Below are 15,547 nucleotides of genomic sequence, written 5' to 3' on the forward strand. Positions count from 1 at the left end.
ATTGACCCCCCTCTACCCACACCCAGGTAAGATGGTCGCCAGGTTCACATTGAACCCCCCCCACCTACACCCAGGTAAGATGGTGGCCAGGTTCACATTGACCCCCCCCCACCCACACCCAGGTAAGATGGTCGCCAGGTTCACATTGAACCCCCTCTACCCACACCCAGGTAAGATGGTGGCCAGGTTCACATTGACCCCCCCACCCACCCAGGTAAGATGGTCGCCAGGTTCACATTGAACCCCCTCTACCCACACCCAGGTAAGATGGTCGCCAGGTTCACGTTGAATCCCCCCCACCCATACCCAGGTAAGATGGTTGCCAGGTTCACATTGACCCCCCCCCGGCCCACACCCAGGTAAGATGGTCGCCAGGTTCACATTGAACCCCCCCCCACCTACACCCAGGTAAGATGGTCGCCATTGCACTCCTCTTCCCCTAGGTAAGATGGGCGCCCAGTGTTTGCAGTGGGGGCGACGCATCGACGAGGGGAATATTACCCTCGGCGATTCGTGAGTTTGTCCGGATCGTTGTTCTTGGAAATCTCGACGCGTTGTTTGTCGGAATCTGAATATTTATTGCGACTGGAGGAATCCGATGAGAATACAAAGCTCCCCCGCCAGCAGCGACGATTGTACAGTTCGTCTCAATTAGGCGAACCTAGTAGGGCCGAGTGTCATGTTGTTCCCTCAAATGAGCCTCAACATGCGAATTAGCGTCGCATTGACGGCAGTGCTTCAACGATTCCATCCGTAAGGAAAGTTCAGACCCGAATCGATTCCGCGATTCGAGCCACCATAACCGAAATCGACGATCCCCTTCCGTCTACAACACGCGCTGTATGGGGGAATCGATCCAATCGTAATCGACACTTCCTGAATCGCGCGTGCGCGGTTTAATAAGATTGGTGGTGGGGGGGTGGGTGGAGACGTGGCTGACTGACGGGGGTGCACCTAGCCTGGCACAAACGTGTTGGTGGTGGGAGACGTGGAGCGAGTCCCATGGCGGAGTTGAGTCGAGACCTGCAGGAGTACCTGCTGCTTTCATCCTCCTCCTCCTCCTCGCGGCCCGGGCCCGGGGCCTCCTCGCAAGGAGCAGCGGCCGGGTCCGGGCGGGGGCAGCCGCAGGCCTCAGCCTGGGCCTGGCCTGGCCGAGGCCTGCTGCCCTGGGCCAGGGCGGAGGAGACGGCGCCTCCGTCGCGGGGAGACGGAATCATTCCCAGCCTGGTGATCACTCCACCTTCTCACGACAACTCCACCGTCCACTCCACCTGCTCACGACAACTCCACCTTCTCACAGCCACTCCACATTCTCACAACAACTCCACCTTCTCACAACAACTCCACCTTCGACTCAACCTTCTCACACCAACTCCACCTTCTCACAACAACTCCACCTTCCACTCCACCTTCTCACAACAACTCCACCTTCTCACAACAACTCCACCTTCTCACAACAACTCCACCTTCGGCTCCACGTTATCACAACTCCACCTCACGGCCAACACCGGTAACAATTATCTGAACCGGGCCTTCCCTAGGTCGACTCAGTCTCAAATGAGTACCTGGCGCGGTGTGTAGTAAACATCGCCACTGGGGAGACAAAGGCGGCCGGGCGTGGTAATGGCCACCCACCCCCTCGTGTGCCGTTCCGGCCTTCATAGGTACTTGCTAACAGCACTTGCCCCAACAGTCTGTTAAGGCTATACGGGGATCTTTATCTTGTCTATCTGTGAGGTTGTCTATCTGTGTGTATATCTGTGTGGCTGTCTGTCTGTGTGTATATCTGTGTGGCTGTCTGTGTGTACATCTGCGTGGCTGTCTATGTGTATATCTGTGGGGCTGTCTATCTGTGTGTATATCTGTGTGTCTATCTGTGAGGCTGTCTGTCTGTGTCTATTTGTGTGGTTGTCTGTCTGTGTGCATATCTGTGAGGCTGTCTGTCTGTGTATATCTGTGTGGCTGTCTGTCTGTGTGTATATCTGTGTGGCTGTCTGTGTGTATATCTGTGTGGCTGTCTGTGTGTATATCTGTGTGGCTGCCTGTCTGTGTGTATATCTGTGAGGCTGTCTGTCTGTGTGTATATCTGTGTGGCTGGCTGTTTGTGTGTATATCTGTGTGGTTGTCTGTCTGTGTGTATATCTATGTGGCTGTCTGTCTGTGTCTATCTGTGTGGCTGTCTGTCTATGTGTATATCTGTGTGGCGGTCTGTCTCTGTGTATGTCTGTGTGGCTGTCTGTGTGTATATCTGTGAGGCTGTCTGTCTGTGTGTATATCTTTGTGGCTGTCTGTCTGTGTGTATATCTGTGTGACTGTCTATCTGTGTGTATATCTGTGTGGCTATCTGTGTGGCGGTCTGTCTCTGTGTATGTCTGTGTGGCTGTCTGTGTGTATATCTGTGTGGCTGTCTGTCTGTGTGTATATCTGTGTGGCTGTCTGTGTGTATATCTGTGTGTCTATCTGTCTGTGTATCTATCTGTGTGGCTGTCTGTCTGTGTGTATATCTGTGTGGCTGGCTGTCTGTGTGTATATCTGTGTGGCTGTCTGTGTGTCTATCTGTATGGCTGTATGTCTGTGTGTATATCTGTGTGGCTGTCTGTGCGTCTATCTGTGAGGATGTCTGTGTATATCTGTGTGGCTGTCTGTGTGTATATCTGTGTGTATATCTGTGTGGCTGTCTGTGTGTCTATCTGTGTGGCTCTCTGTCTGTGTGTATATCTGTGAGGCTGTATGTCTGTGTGTATATCTGTGTGGCTGTCTGTCTATCTGTGAGGCTGTCTATCTGTGTGTATATCTGTGTGGCTGTCTGTCTGTGTGTATATCTGTGTGGCTGTCTGTCTGTGTGTCTATCTGTGAGGATGTCTATGTGTATATCTGTGTGGCTGTCTGTGTGTATATCTGTGTGGTTGTCTGTCTGTGTGTCTATCTGTGAGGCTGTCTGTCTGTGTGTATGTCTGTGTGGCTGTCTGTGTGTATATCTGTGTGGCTGTCTTTATGTATATCTGTGAGGCTGTCTGTCTGTGTGTCTATTTGTGAGGCTGTCTATCTGTGTGTATATCTGTGTGGCTGTCTGTGTGACTGTTTGTCTCTCAATTCCCAGTCCAAGAAGCAGAGGATCGTCGGCTTTGTGGGCTTCATCGCGATGGGCATCTTCTGCTTCTCCCTGGTGAGGCCCTCCAGGTTCATCACCACTCACCAAGGCACCTTTCACAACTAATTTAAACAAATAGCTTGATTATCTTATTCATCCAGGAGAGCCACACTGGGTCATTCAGGAGGGTGCTGCTGCTACATTGGGTTTTGATTTGTTAAAGATCCCATTGATGATGAGCGTTTCTTATTCACGTGGGAGGAGAAAACCCCATCACCTCGCGCGAGTATGGGGGGAGGGGGGCAACGCTCAATCCACCTGTCCGTACAGATGGAGATCAGTCCACTTGCTGTTCTGCCTTCTCCTGGCGAGCAAGGCTGTACGGGCTGCTCCTCCATGCCCATGGGTGGAAGGGAGTTTCACAACAACGTCTGTGCGCAGTGACCCACCAACCCTCGTCGGTGCCTCCACAGCGCTGGGGTTACGGGCCGCACTATGTACGCAAGCGGGTTCCCGTTTTACAGCCCTGAGCCAGCGGTGGAAACTCCACATTCCCATGACAGGGCTGAGTTTATCCATAGGACAACCGCTGTTGATATCGCCACAAAGTGGATACCATCGTTTTATTGACCACAGAGGGAGAGATAATGATGGGCTGAGTCAACCCCCGCCCCGAGCCAGGTTTTGAACTCGCGACCTTTCGATTGCGAGCTGCTCGCTCCACCGCTGAGCCACCAGACGAATGTCGTGAGGAGACTCGATCGAGAGGAGGACCTGATGCGATGTGTAATAAGCATCTGCGCTGGGAAAAAAAAGGTGGGCGGGCGTGGTGTTGGCTAGCCACCCCCTCCTCCCACCCCATGTGCCGTGCCAGCCTTCGTAGGGGCTGCTCGCTAACAGCACTTGCCCCAACAGTCTGTCAAGGCTACAAGGGGGATCTTTGTCTCTGTCGTGCAGGCAGCAATGTACGCCCCCTTCATGCTGCTGAAGGCGCGCAAGTTCGCTCTCCTCTACACCATGGGCAGCCTCTTCGTGATCAGCAGGTGTTGTGTGTTGTGTGTGTACACTAGCTTGTGTAGTGTAGCGGTGAGCGCGTTGCGCTACGAACTCGACGACCCGAGTTCGATTCCCGCTGACGGCCAACACCAGGTGGACTCAGCCAAAAATTAGTACTTGGTGTGGTGTATAAATATTGCCACTGGGGAGACAAAGGCAGCCGGGCGTGGTGTTGGCAATCCACCCCCTCGTGTAACGTCCCGGCCTTCATAGGTGCTCGCAAACAGCGCTTGCCCCAACAGTCTGTGACAGGCTAGACAGACGCCCTACAACAACAGTGGAGGGCAGAGGAGCGATGCTCACAACAACGAGCAGAGCGCCAGACGGATAAATTGCAGAAATATGGCACAGTAGGGGGCACAGGTGGTGCATCTGCCATTCATCTCAGTCAACCCATGGCACCTGGGTCTGTCCTGTGACCTGTTGGTGAGCCTTCGACACTTCACGTGGCCTCTGGGTGCACGTGGCTTGGCACAAGCGCCGTGGTGATGTCACCGCCACTTAGTGGCGAATGGAGGGGTGTTGTGTGTGGTGGGACCAACATGAAATGTTCCAGGGCCACCCTTAGGTCGACTCAGCCCTAAATGAGTACCCAATGTGCTTTGTATTAAACAATAACAACTGGGGAGATGAAGGCGGCCTTCGTGTGCGCTGCCACTCGCTAACAGCACTTGCCGCGTGTCTGTGGTGTGCAGCTTTTCACTGCTGTGGGGCCCCTGGAGCCACGTGCGGCACCTCTGCTCCTCCGAGCGCCTCCCGTTCACCGCCGCCTACTTCGGCTCCATGGTGTTCACCCTCTACTTCGCACTCTGGGTGCGCTGGCGCACACATTGGCACACATTGGCACGTGGAGTTACTGTATTTCCGTGACACACACGGAAATACAGTGACTCGTACACAGTGACACGCAGTGACATAGACAATCACACACACCCCTAGAAATAGTGACACAAAGATGACACACATGCAGGAAGGACACACAGAGACAAAGGTCCCCCTTATAGCCTGTAGCACTGTTGGGGCAAGTGCTGTTAGCGAGCACCTATGAAGGTCGACACGGCACACGAGGCGGTGGGTGGCCAGCACCACGCCCGGCAGCATTTGTTTCCCTAGTGGCGATGTTTGCACACCGCACTAGGTACTCATTTGAGGCTGAGTCGACCTCGGGGAGGCCCAAGATTGGTTCAGATAATTGTCACTGGTGTTGGCCGTAAGGGGGAATCAAACTCGGGTCACCGGCTTCGTTGCACAGCACGCTAACCGCGACAGTACCACTCCCCACAGTGATGCATGCAGTGGCACACACTGATACAACAGCCACCATTCTCCACGAAGTGATGGTGACGTCAACACAGGGCTTGTGTCAGGCTAGGTGCACATTGAGGCCATCGCATTACAGTATGGCTTCAGCTCCACATTCTCCGAGTTGCACCGTGCACGCAGAGTTCGCTGACACAGACACGATGTGACACATCAGGTTACACTGACACAATTACGCGATGTAACACACGGGGTCATCTTCTTGCGTACAGCCAATGAAGAGCAACCATTGGAGATTCAGGTCTGATTTGGCCATTCAGTTGCTTTGAGAGTTGAATTGCAGCTATGCACACTCACCCACCCACTCATTCACTCACCCAACTACTCACCCACTCGCTCATCCACCCACCCACTCAATCACGCATCCACATACCCACTCACTCATCCATCTATCCACCTACCCACCTACCCAATCAGTCACTCATCTGTCCACTCATAAATCTGCCCACCCAACCCAACCACCCAACCCAACCTATGCGCCCACCACCCGCCCGTAACACGCCCACCCGTACCCCCACCACCTCCATAGTTTGGTATCCGGAGCCCCAGTCGTACACAGGAGGAGAGTCTGTAATACTACACAGAGGTCCTCTGTTCTTTGCTACTTTTATGCAGTTGCTGGGAACTGGCTCGATGGCCTAGGAGAAGCCCAGGAACAGACGAGGAACAGCCCAGGAATAGACCAGGAACAGCCCAAGAGCAGGCCAGGAACACCACGAGAACAGTCCAGGAACAGCCTAGGAACAGCCCAGTTCTGTTCCATATTGCTCACCATGGCAGTCTGCCCGTACCCAGTGAATGGCCATTGATCCGCATCCCTGGCGGACCTGGTGACCTCTCGCAAATCGGGACTCAGATCCTAATCAAGAATCTTGTGATGTGTTTGTTTCCAGTTTTAGTTGTCAGCTGTCCTGCATTGGGGGAGGGGTGAAGATTTCATATTCAACATCGTTCATATTTGTCTGCCTGTCTCTTGTGTCAAATTTGCTGTCTCGTGTCAAATTCTTTGTCTCTGTGTCTAATTGTCTATTTGCCTGTCTTTGTGTCTAATTGTCTGTCTAATCGCCTGTCTCTGCGTCTGTCTGGCCATGGTGTCTGCAGATGCAGAGTACGCTGCTGACCTCTGTGGGAGCCATTGTGCAGATGGTCGCCCTGCTCTGGTAAGGCTCCGGGGGCGGGGGGAGTAGTTTTGGTCTGGGCCCTCTCCTAGGTCGACTCGTCTTTAAACGAGCGCCCGATGTGTCGCGAATATAAAACGTCGCCGCTGCGGGGGAGACGAGTGCTGGCCGGGGGCGGGGGTGGCAATGGGACCTCACTGCTCCTTGCTGTTCTGAGCGCTGGCCTTAATAGGCGCTCGCCGGCGTATTTGCCGATGCAGTCGCCGCAACCCGCTCACCACTGTCAAGTTGCCCTCGTGACGGAACTTGGGCGCCTCTGTGATTGATGGACCGGTGGACGCCTCCACGCCGAGCGGTGGTAGATCCTTAGGTTGCGTCTGGCTGTCGGTGGCGGTGGTGTCGGTGGCGGTGGTGGTAGTTACGCTGCACGTGGCTGCCCGTAGTGGTAAGGCCCACTGAGCTATCTGGCTCTCTTTCAGAAGTGATCTGGCCATCAAACTCGCCGTCACGCACCGCGCGTGCCTACGCCGCGCCTCCTCAGGGGCACTCGCCTGCTGCCACTGTCATTGTGGGACGCTGTGGCCAGGCTCCAGTGCACCCCGAGGGCTGTGGGCTCAGTTTTGGTTGACCGTGAACGTCTGCGACAGGAGTTGTCGACACTGCTCTGTTGGTTTGTATGCAGGCGCTGATTGTCGTTCAGCCTGCCTGCGGTCCTAGCGTGGGTTTCGTGTAAATAACTTGCTGCTGCTGCTGTAGTCTTTGCTGCTTGTGAGTTGGCACGTTCCCTTCACCTTACGGTGTCCTGTGGCTTCTGCCACTGCCAACGTCATTGGGCTGTGATCTCTGAGTCTTTGTAAGTCTATGGATCTCTATGTAACTCTATGTTGATCTGTGTAACTGTGGATCTCTATGTAACTCTATGGATCTCTATGTAACTCTATGTTGATCTGTGTAACTGTGGATCTCTATGTAACTCTATGGATCTCTATGTAACTCTATGTTGATCTGTGTAACTGTGGATCTCTATGTAACTCTATGGATCTCTATGTAACTATTGGTCTATCTATAAGTCTATAGGTATCTATGTAACTCGGTGGATATCTGCGCAACTCTATAGGTATCTATGTAACTCTATGGGTCTCTATGTAACTGCGATGTCCTGCGACTGCCATCACTGCCAATGGCCTTGTCCTGTGGTCGTCCTTGTAACTGAGCTGCTTCGCTCAATGGGGCCTTGCCAGCTGAGATAAGAGCCTGAGTCTGAGAGTCTTGAGTATTCGCTGTGGTCGGAGCGTAGCGCAATGCGTCAGCTACTGCACCCTCCTATCTTTAATAGGCGCTCGCTAACCAGAGGTGTGACCTGCTCTCTGTTTTTCGCAGGTATCTGATAAGTTACATTCCTGGGGGCCAGGCTGGACTGCAGTTCTTCACAAGTCTTTTCTCCTCCGCAGTTAAACGCACAGTCAGCAAAACGCTGCCTGTCTGACACACGTACACGCACACACGCGCACACAGCCACACATGCACACACAAGACATGTACACACACACAACAGCCTCCGTTCGCCACTAAATGGCGGTGACATCACCGTGGCGCTTGTGCCAGACTAGGTGCAGCTTGAGGCCACGTGAAATGTCAAAGGCTCGCTGGCAGGCGGTCACAAGACAGACCCAGGTGTCATGGGTTGACTGACTGAGATGACGGGTAGATGCACCAGCTGTGCTGCCCAGTGTGCCAACTATCTGCATTTTAGCTGCCCGGTGTTCCGCTCATTGTTGTGAGTGTTGCTCCTCCGCCCTCTGTTGTTGCTGGAGGATGACTGCCTCCAACTGCCCAGTCGCATCCCTCATGAGCCCTTTCCACAGATGCCGATCTAGACACAGCTGGTAGTGGTCACTGGCAAGTCCACTCAGCGCCACATTCTCCTCTCCCGTATTTACATGTACACACATGGACACGTGTATGCACAGATTAGCCCATAGAAACACACCGTCACACACTCGCGACGTTACGTTCAGAACGCCAAGTCTGCAACAGAGCAACTTCTATTGACTTATCAACCCAGCGACTTCAACAACAGGCAACTACAACAAACAAACAACTTTCGCGATGCAACTACAAAGATGCAGCAGAGAAACCTGAACTTTGTTTGATCCAACTAAAGTAACTTCGGTTGAGCATTTGTAAGCGACCCCAGGTCACTTGCCAATGACGCCCCCTGTCCTCACCTGGTTACACAAAATCAACCCGACGCCATGACCCTCCCCCAGCTTGGAGTGGTGCGACAACAGCAACGTCAACTTGAGTTACTGCAACCAACCGTGCGACTAGGACTAACGTCAACAGGGCAACGTTTAAACAGCCAGTTTGTGACACTCCAACTCGTGCTTTACTCGTCGGCTCGTTTATGACGTCGGCTTAGGAGCAACACTCGGCAACTTATAGACTCAACGGATCCACTTCGAGCTTGCAAGTGATGCAACGGCATCGCAACTTTAACCGCTGCGCAGCACAGGCAACCCCAGCGGCCTCCAACCGAGCAACTTCAAGCAACACTGTTGCCAGGCGACTACAGGCGATGCAAACTGTGCAACACGTACCTGGCGGTTGCCGTGTCGAGACCGAGTTTCGCACAGCTCCGTCGTGTCGCCCCGCAGCGGCGTCGCTTGGAAATCCGCGCAGCCGTTGGTCTGGTTGTTTGCGCTCTCACCGTCGTCGCGTCTGGGGCCTCATCTGGGGTGGAATGCTCCCCGGTTCATCGCCACACTGCCCCCCTGGGTCGTACCCCGCGGAGAGCAGCAGTAGCGCTGGAGGGATTATCTAGCGCTCGCCGATCGACCCCCCCCCCCCCCTCCAACACTGTCACTCGTTCGCCCACTGGCCGTCTTCAATGGCAACGACTACTAGTTTGGTTAATGTTCCCGTGAGCCGAACTCCACCCTGCGGACTCGCTCTGCAAAAAACGCCGACTGTTTTGTCTCAACCACACCGCGTTCCACCACCGGTCTACAGCAGGAGACGGCAACGCACCCACTTGCTCACACAGTCGCTCACCCATTCACCTGCTCACGCACTCACCCAGTCACTCACCTGCTCATTCACTCGTCCAGTCACCCATCTGTTCACTCACTCATTCACCCACTCAACCACCCATTCACCCACTCGCCATACCCCCTCATTCACTCACCCACACATCTACCCAGTCACCCACTCATTCACTCACCCAATTGGAGCGAATGTGACCGCGACCCCCGGCAGCGGTGCCGTGGAAGGCAACTGTGGACCGGTTTTGTTCTCATTAGGACTCATCGGCACTGTAGTAATTCACCAGTGCTGTCTGCATCCGGGTGCGATGTCCGTGGAGTCCCCACTCGCACGTACGGATGTCCCGGCCTGCGCTGTTCTGTTCTGATGGCTTCATCCCGTCGTCGCTGTTGGCTTGCGTCTTGCGCGCGCATGCGGCGTCTCGGTTAACCTCTCGCATCACCGCACCGCGCCCCACCTCGCCACCCCACCGCTCGTAAACCCAGCTCATCGCCTCACCTCACCCCACCTTGTCACCCCCACCACCCGCCACCCGCCACCCCACCTCGTCCCGCGTCACAGTGTCGAGGGGGGTCGAGCTCTGATCGGTCGAGCGCCGTGCCCAACATGCAGGCGCTGGAGGCTGCTGCTGCTGCTTCTGTGGGGGCTTCATTGCGATCGGCAGAGGGCGGTGCAGCATCATATCTGAACCGTGCTCCCAACGTGCGCGCTGACCACATCTACCAAGCCGCTCTGACCAGCATGGTGAAGTATGGTTTGTTGACCTCCACGGCCTGATTGGCGTGTAGAGGCCGCCATCCAGCAGTGGATTGCCAGGGTTGGACCCTGCAGTTGCGCTCTGCGACGGGACGACCTGTCGTAGTCCGTGGTCACGGTGGGAACGTGGAGTGAGAGTGATGATTGTCGTGCCTCGGTTGCGCCGTCTGGTTTCAAGAATGTAACGGTTACGATGTAAATATGATTTGCGTTAATCTCAAATGTTCGAGTTCTTAATTAAAATGCTCCACACGTGGAGAATCCCTTGAGATCGAACAGCTCTGCCGTTATAGCCTTCAACAGACTTTGTCTCTCGTGTGGCGATGTTTACACACTCCACCCTATGTGCTCATTTTAGGCTGAGTCGACCTTTTTAAATCCTTGAAATGAAGTTCGCTTGCTTGCTTACGACCGTGCAAATCTTTCGGTCGTTTTTTAACCCACTTCCCGTGATCCAATCGAGCTGACATTTTCCACACAGACTCGTTGTGCGTGACAATGTTCGTGAAATTTTTTTTACAAAATTTTACACTTTTTAGGACAAAAATATTATATTTAATTACCAATTGCTTAATGGTGCAATGCAATCATCTGACCCATAGGTGGCAGCCATCTCAAGCCAGAGGACGAGAGGACTCTAGCCGCCACGCATATAAAGGATTTATAGTGAAAAACTTTGTTTTTACGGGTTATACTTGTTTCCCAGTTTTTTTTTCAACAGGGTCCTGCTACGTTGGGGTTCTTATTTTAAGATCTTTTCAGCCAGTGAGTTTATACAAGCGGGAGGGAATCGGAGCACCTTCAGAAAACCCGCATGGGCAAGGGATCAACACAAAATGGGCGCCGTAGTGGCAAAGATGTTAACTTCCTCGCCTGGTATGCAGGAGGTCGTGAATTCCATCCCGAGCCTGATGCCTGCTGCTGTATGTTTGGAGTTTGTGGAGTCTGTCCCCCCTCCCCCCCCATTGTACCGTGGATTTTTCTCTGGGTCCTCCCGGTTTTCCCCGCCACATTTAGAAAGAGTATTTTGCTGCTAAAAAGTTCAACATGATAAACCACTCGGTTGAGCTGTTATAACTTGTGTTAGCGAGGTTGCTTCTGAAAAAGCTATATGCAGTAGCTCAGTTGGCTTTAACTGGTAAAATTAAAGAATAATTTATATCCCCGTACAGATGAAAACAGGTGGCAATTAGTCCACTTGCTGTGCTCATTGCCTGGCAAGCCCTCAACCCCCACGGGAATGGAGCTTCACAACATTAATGCAGGAAGATCCAACAACTCTCTCTTCCACAGTGCTGGTGGGTTATAAGCCACGTGCACTAGATCCACCACCAGGCACCTAGGGGCCGGCCATAAATGACGTCACGTACCTTGAGGGGGAGCGGGTCAGGCATTTGTGACGAGGGGGGGAGGGAGAAATGTGACGTCACATACAAATACGCAACTTTAAATAAATAGACACGTTCAACTTGATTAAATATACTTTTTAATAAATGTGTTCTCCTACATCCGAGTGCAGCGCCACATTAAATACGCACAACAATGACTAGTTTAAATCGATTTGAGGCATGGTTTTTTTTTGGGGGGGGGGGGGGGCATAGCTTTGTGACGTCATTCGAGGGGGAGTTGACTTTTTGTGACGCCGTGTGACGAAGGGGGGGGGGTCAAAAATCGCGTGACGTCATTTATGGACGGCCCCCTAGCAGAGGCACATGACCGACTGTTTCAGATGACGGGCACCTGTGTTAGTGGCCGTGAGTGGGAATCGAACTTCGGGACGCCGGGTTCGTAGCGCAGGGCGTCAACGGCTGCCCCACCCCCCACGCCATCATAAAAGACTGATCTGCCAGCATCGCCTGAACAGATTATTGAGGCAAGTGCTGTTTGCGAGCACCTATGAAAGCCGGAACAGCACACGAGGGGGTGGGTGGCCAGCACCACGCCCGGCCGCCTTTAACAGAAACAGCAGCAATAACCGCTGCTCGCCACTAGGTGGCAGTGAAGTCAACACATTCAGAATACAGGGACTCCCTAGACTTACAAACCAGTTGAAGTTCCTTGAGGTCTGTTCGTAAGTCCAACTTTACTCCCGTCGATTCCAAACATGTTGTACGGCATGTACACTAAACATGGGGAATTACTTTAAACGATGTGTAATCTCCTGTAGATGTAGAAGCCACTGGTTCTTCATGTTCTGCAGATGTAGATGTCACTGGTTCTTAACTTTCTGCAGATGTAGATGCCACTGGTTCTTCATGTTCTGCAGATGTAGATGGCACTGGTTCTTCATGTTCTGTAGATGCGACTGGTTCTTCATGTTCTGCAGATGTAGATGACACTGGTTCTTCACGTTCTGTAGATGTAGATGCCACTGATTCTTCATGTTCTGCAGATGTAGATGGTATTCTATTCTGATCGGCCATTGATTCTTCTGCTACGCGGTTCTCTTCTGCACACACTGACCAGAAAGTTACTTTTTTACTTCCTCTTTTTGCATCAACCTCACGTGTTTGAATTTGCTGGCGTGGTTTAAGCGATGGTGACGATTATGGTAATCCTCGGTTGTGCAGCGGTTCGCGCGCTGCCCTATGAACCCAGCGACCCGAGTTTTATTCCCGCTCACGGTCAACATCGGCGATGATTATCTGAACCGGTCTTGGGCCTCCTCCCTTAGATCGACTCAACCTCAAATGAGTACCTGGTACAGTGTGTACACATCGCCATTGGGGAGACAAAGGCGGTCGGGCGTGGTGCTGGCCACCCATCCCCTCGTGTGCCGTGCTGGCCTTCATTGATGCTTGCTCACAGCACTTGCCCACAGTCTGTTCAGGTTATACGGGGATCTTTTTTATGCTTAATGGAGATATCTTATCACCGTGGAGATCAGATAATCATTGATCTGAGTGGATTTGCCGATGACTGCTACCAGCGGTGTCAAGATCGGCCTCTGTGAAGGAGGCTCGTGAAGGACGCTACTGGGCAGTTGGAGGCAGTCGCCCTCCAGCCACAACAGAGGGCAGAGGAGTGACGCTCACAACAACGAGCGGGGCGCCAGGTGGATAAAACGTAGGCAATTGACAGAAGGGGAGCACAGCCGGTGCATCCGTCAGCCATCTTAGTCAGCCCATGATACCTGGGCCTGTCCCGTGACCTGCCAGCAACAAGATCCTCCCATACTTAACGTGGCCTCAAAATGCACCTAGCTTGGCAAAAAAACAAGTTTGTGTTTTAAAGTTCTGACCCTCGTGCCCCTATTGGACATCTGTGAAAAAAGAGCGTCATGGTTAATCGGATTCCTCAAGTATAAATAAATAGTTATAGGGGCTTTACTTACGAACATTCGACGTAACTTTCAGAGATACGAACAAACCTGTCCATATGTCCAGTTGCCTGTTTGGACCGAGAGTCGTAAGTTCAACTGCCGCACTATAGATGGCGGTGGTGGCATCTACATCTGCAGAACAAGAATAATCAGTGGCGTCTACATCTGCAGAACGTGAACGACCAGTGGCTTCTACATTTGCAGAACATGAAGAATCAGTGACATCTACATTTGCAGAACGTGAAGGACCAGTGGCATCTACATTTTCAGAACATGAAGAATCATTGGCATCTGCAGAACGTGAAGAACCAGTGGCATCTACAGAACATGAAGAATCAGTGGTATCTACATCTGCAGAACATGAAGAACCAGTGGCATCTACATCTGCAGAACGTGAAGAACCAGTGGCATCTACAGAACATGAAGAATCAGTGGTATCTACATCTGCAGAACATGAAGAACCAGTGCCATCTATATTTGCAGCACATGAAGAACCAGTGGCATCTCCATCTGCAGAACATGAAGAACCAGTGGCTTCTACATCTACAGGAGATTACACATCGTTTAAAGTAATTCCCCATGCTTATTATACATGCCGTACAACTAGTTTGGAATCGATGGGAGTAAAGTTGGACTTACGAACAGACCTCAAGGAACTTCAACTCGTTTGTAAGTCCCTGTATTCTGAATGTGTGTTGACTTCACTCCCACCTAGTGGCGATCAGCGGTTATTGCTGCTGTTTCTGTTAAAGGCGGCCGGGCGTCGTGCTGGCCACCCACCCCCTCGTTTGCCAAAGTTCCCGGCCTTCATCGGTGCTGCTCCTCGCTAACAGCACTTGCCCCAACAGTCTGTTAAGGCTATACGGGGGATCTGTGTTGCTGTTGTTAAAGGGAGTGGTGTTGGGCACCCACCCTCTCGTGTGCCACAGTGCCGGCCTTCATAAGTGCTGCTGCTCGCTAACAGCCTCAGCGATACGGTGGTTCTTTGTTATTGTCATATGTTTGTGCGTGGATGTGCGCACTTGTGTGTGTGACGTTTTTATTTTTTGTCATTTATTTTGGGGAGCGGTGGCGCAGTGGTTACCGCACTGTTGTATGAACCCGGCGACCCGAGTTTCGTTTCCCGTTTACGACCAATAACATCGGTGACGATTATCCGAAACCGGTATTGGGCCTCCCCTAGGTCGACTCGGCCTCAACTGACGACCTCTTGCGGTGTGTGTGAACATCAGCACTGGGGAGACAAAGGCGGCCGGGCGTGGTGTAACCAACCACCACACCCCCTCGTGTTCCGTACCGACCTTCATAGGCGCTACTCGCTAGCAGCACTTGCCCCAACAGTCTGTTGAGGCTACACGGGGGTGCTTTGCCTTTGTTGTCGCCCCGCCCATGACAGGAGGCGGCCATTTTTTTCCCCGCGAATGGCCTCGTACCGCGACCGCGGCGCTGTTTTGCCATGTCCACGGGACATCCCTACCGCGTGTGTGGCGTGAGCCGCGCGACTTGGCACGGCCTCGTCGCCGCCTCCCTACCAGAGCTGCGGCAGAAAGGTGCGAGGGAGGACGTGAGGGAGACGCGGGCGGGCGCGGGGAAAGGAAATAGACGCGGGCGAGGCCGAGGTGGGAGCCTGCCTTGCCTGAGGCGCACCCCGAGTTTGTGGGGGGGGGGGGTGACCCCGCAGCGAGGGGCAGCGGAGGCCGCTCGCGAAATATGTCGAGTTTGACTATCGCGGTTCTCGGTCTTCGGGACCAGAGCCCTTGAACATCCGAAGTTCAAATCCCGCGTACTTGACGCCGCTTTTCAACGGGCGCCAGGGCGATTTGCTGCTCGCTTGGGTTT

General features: G+C 53.1%; 2 protein-coding genes across 3 annotated transcripts in view; both read left to right on the forward strand.

The window, feature by feature from the left end:
- The first annotated feature begins 908 nt into the window (after positions 1–908).
- Positions 909–10,728, forward strand: SFT2D3 (SFT2 domain containing 3). The gene is made up of 6 exons (XM_078873329.1): positions 909–1,227; positions 3,101–3,166; positions 4,049–4,134; positions 4,843–4,960; positions 6,569–6,627; positions 7,966–10,728. The coding sequence occupies exons 1-6, from the start codon at positions 1,003–1,005 to the stop codon at positions 8,069–8,071; spliced, it is 660 nt and encodes a 219-aa protein (XP_078729455.1). The 5' UTR covers positions 909–1,002; the 3' UTR covers positions 8,072–10,728.
- A 3,788-nt stretch (positions 10,729–14,516) lies between these two features.
- LOC144945098 (uncharacterized) overlaps positions 14,517–15,547 on the forward strand; it is a 28,872-nt gene continuing 27,841 nt past the window's right edge. Inside the window, exon 1 of one of the 2 annotated variants that reach the window (XM_078873356.1) lies at positions 14,517–14,685. Coding sequence is in view for 1 of the 2 variants with exons in the window: in XM_078873355.1 (XP_078729481.1) it covers positions 15,165–15,258 (94 nt within the window). In the remaining variant the exon portion in view is untranslated. Of the gene's footprint in view, positions 14,686–15,107; positions 15,259–15,547 lie in introns of those variants that run through there. The other variant, XM_078873355.1, reaches the window with a different exon arrangement.

The sequence above is a fragment of the Lampetra fluviatilis genome, chromosome 36 (assembly GCF_964198595.1).
Source record: "Lampetra fluviatilis chromosome 36, kcLamFluv1.1, whole genome shotgun sequence".
Lineage (NCBI taxonomy): Eukaryota > Metazoa > Chordata > Hyperoartia > Petromyzontiformes > Petromyzontidae > Lampetra > Lampetra fluviatilis.

Bases quoted from the DNA above. Each gene is read 5' to 3' on its own strand.
- SFT2D3 (XM_078873329.1), top strand. From the start codon at position 1,003: ATGGCGGAGTTGAGTCGAGACCTGCAGGAGTACCTGCTGCTTTCATCC. The intron at 4,135-4,842 runs GTGTTGTGTGTT...TGTGGTGTGCAG, and splicing joins AGCCTCTTCGTGATCAGCAG to CTTTTCACTGCTGTGGGGCC. The intron at 6,628-7,965 runs GTAAGGCTCCGG...TGTTTTTCGCAG, and splicing joins CAGATGGTCGCCCTGCTCTG to GTATCTGATAAGTTACATTC.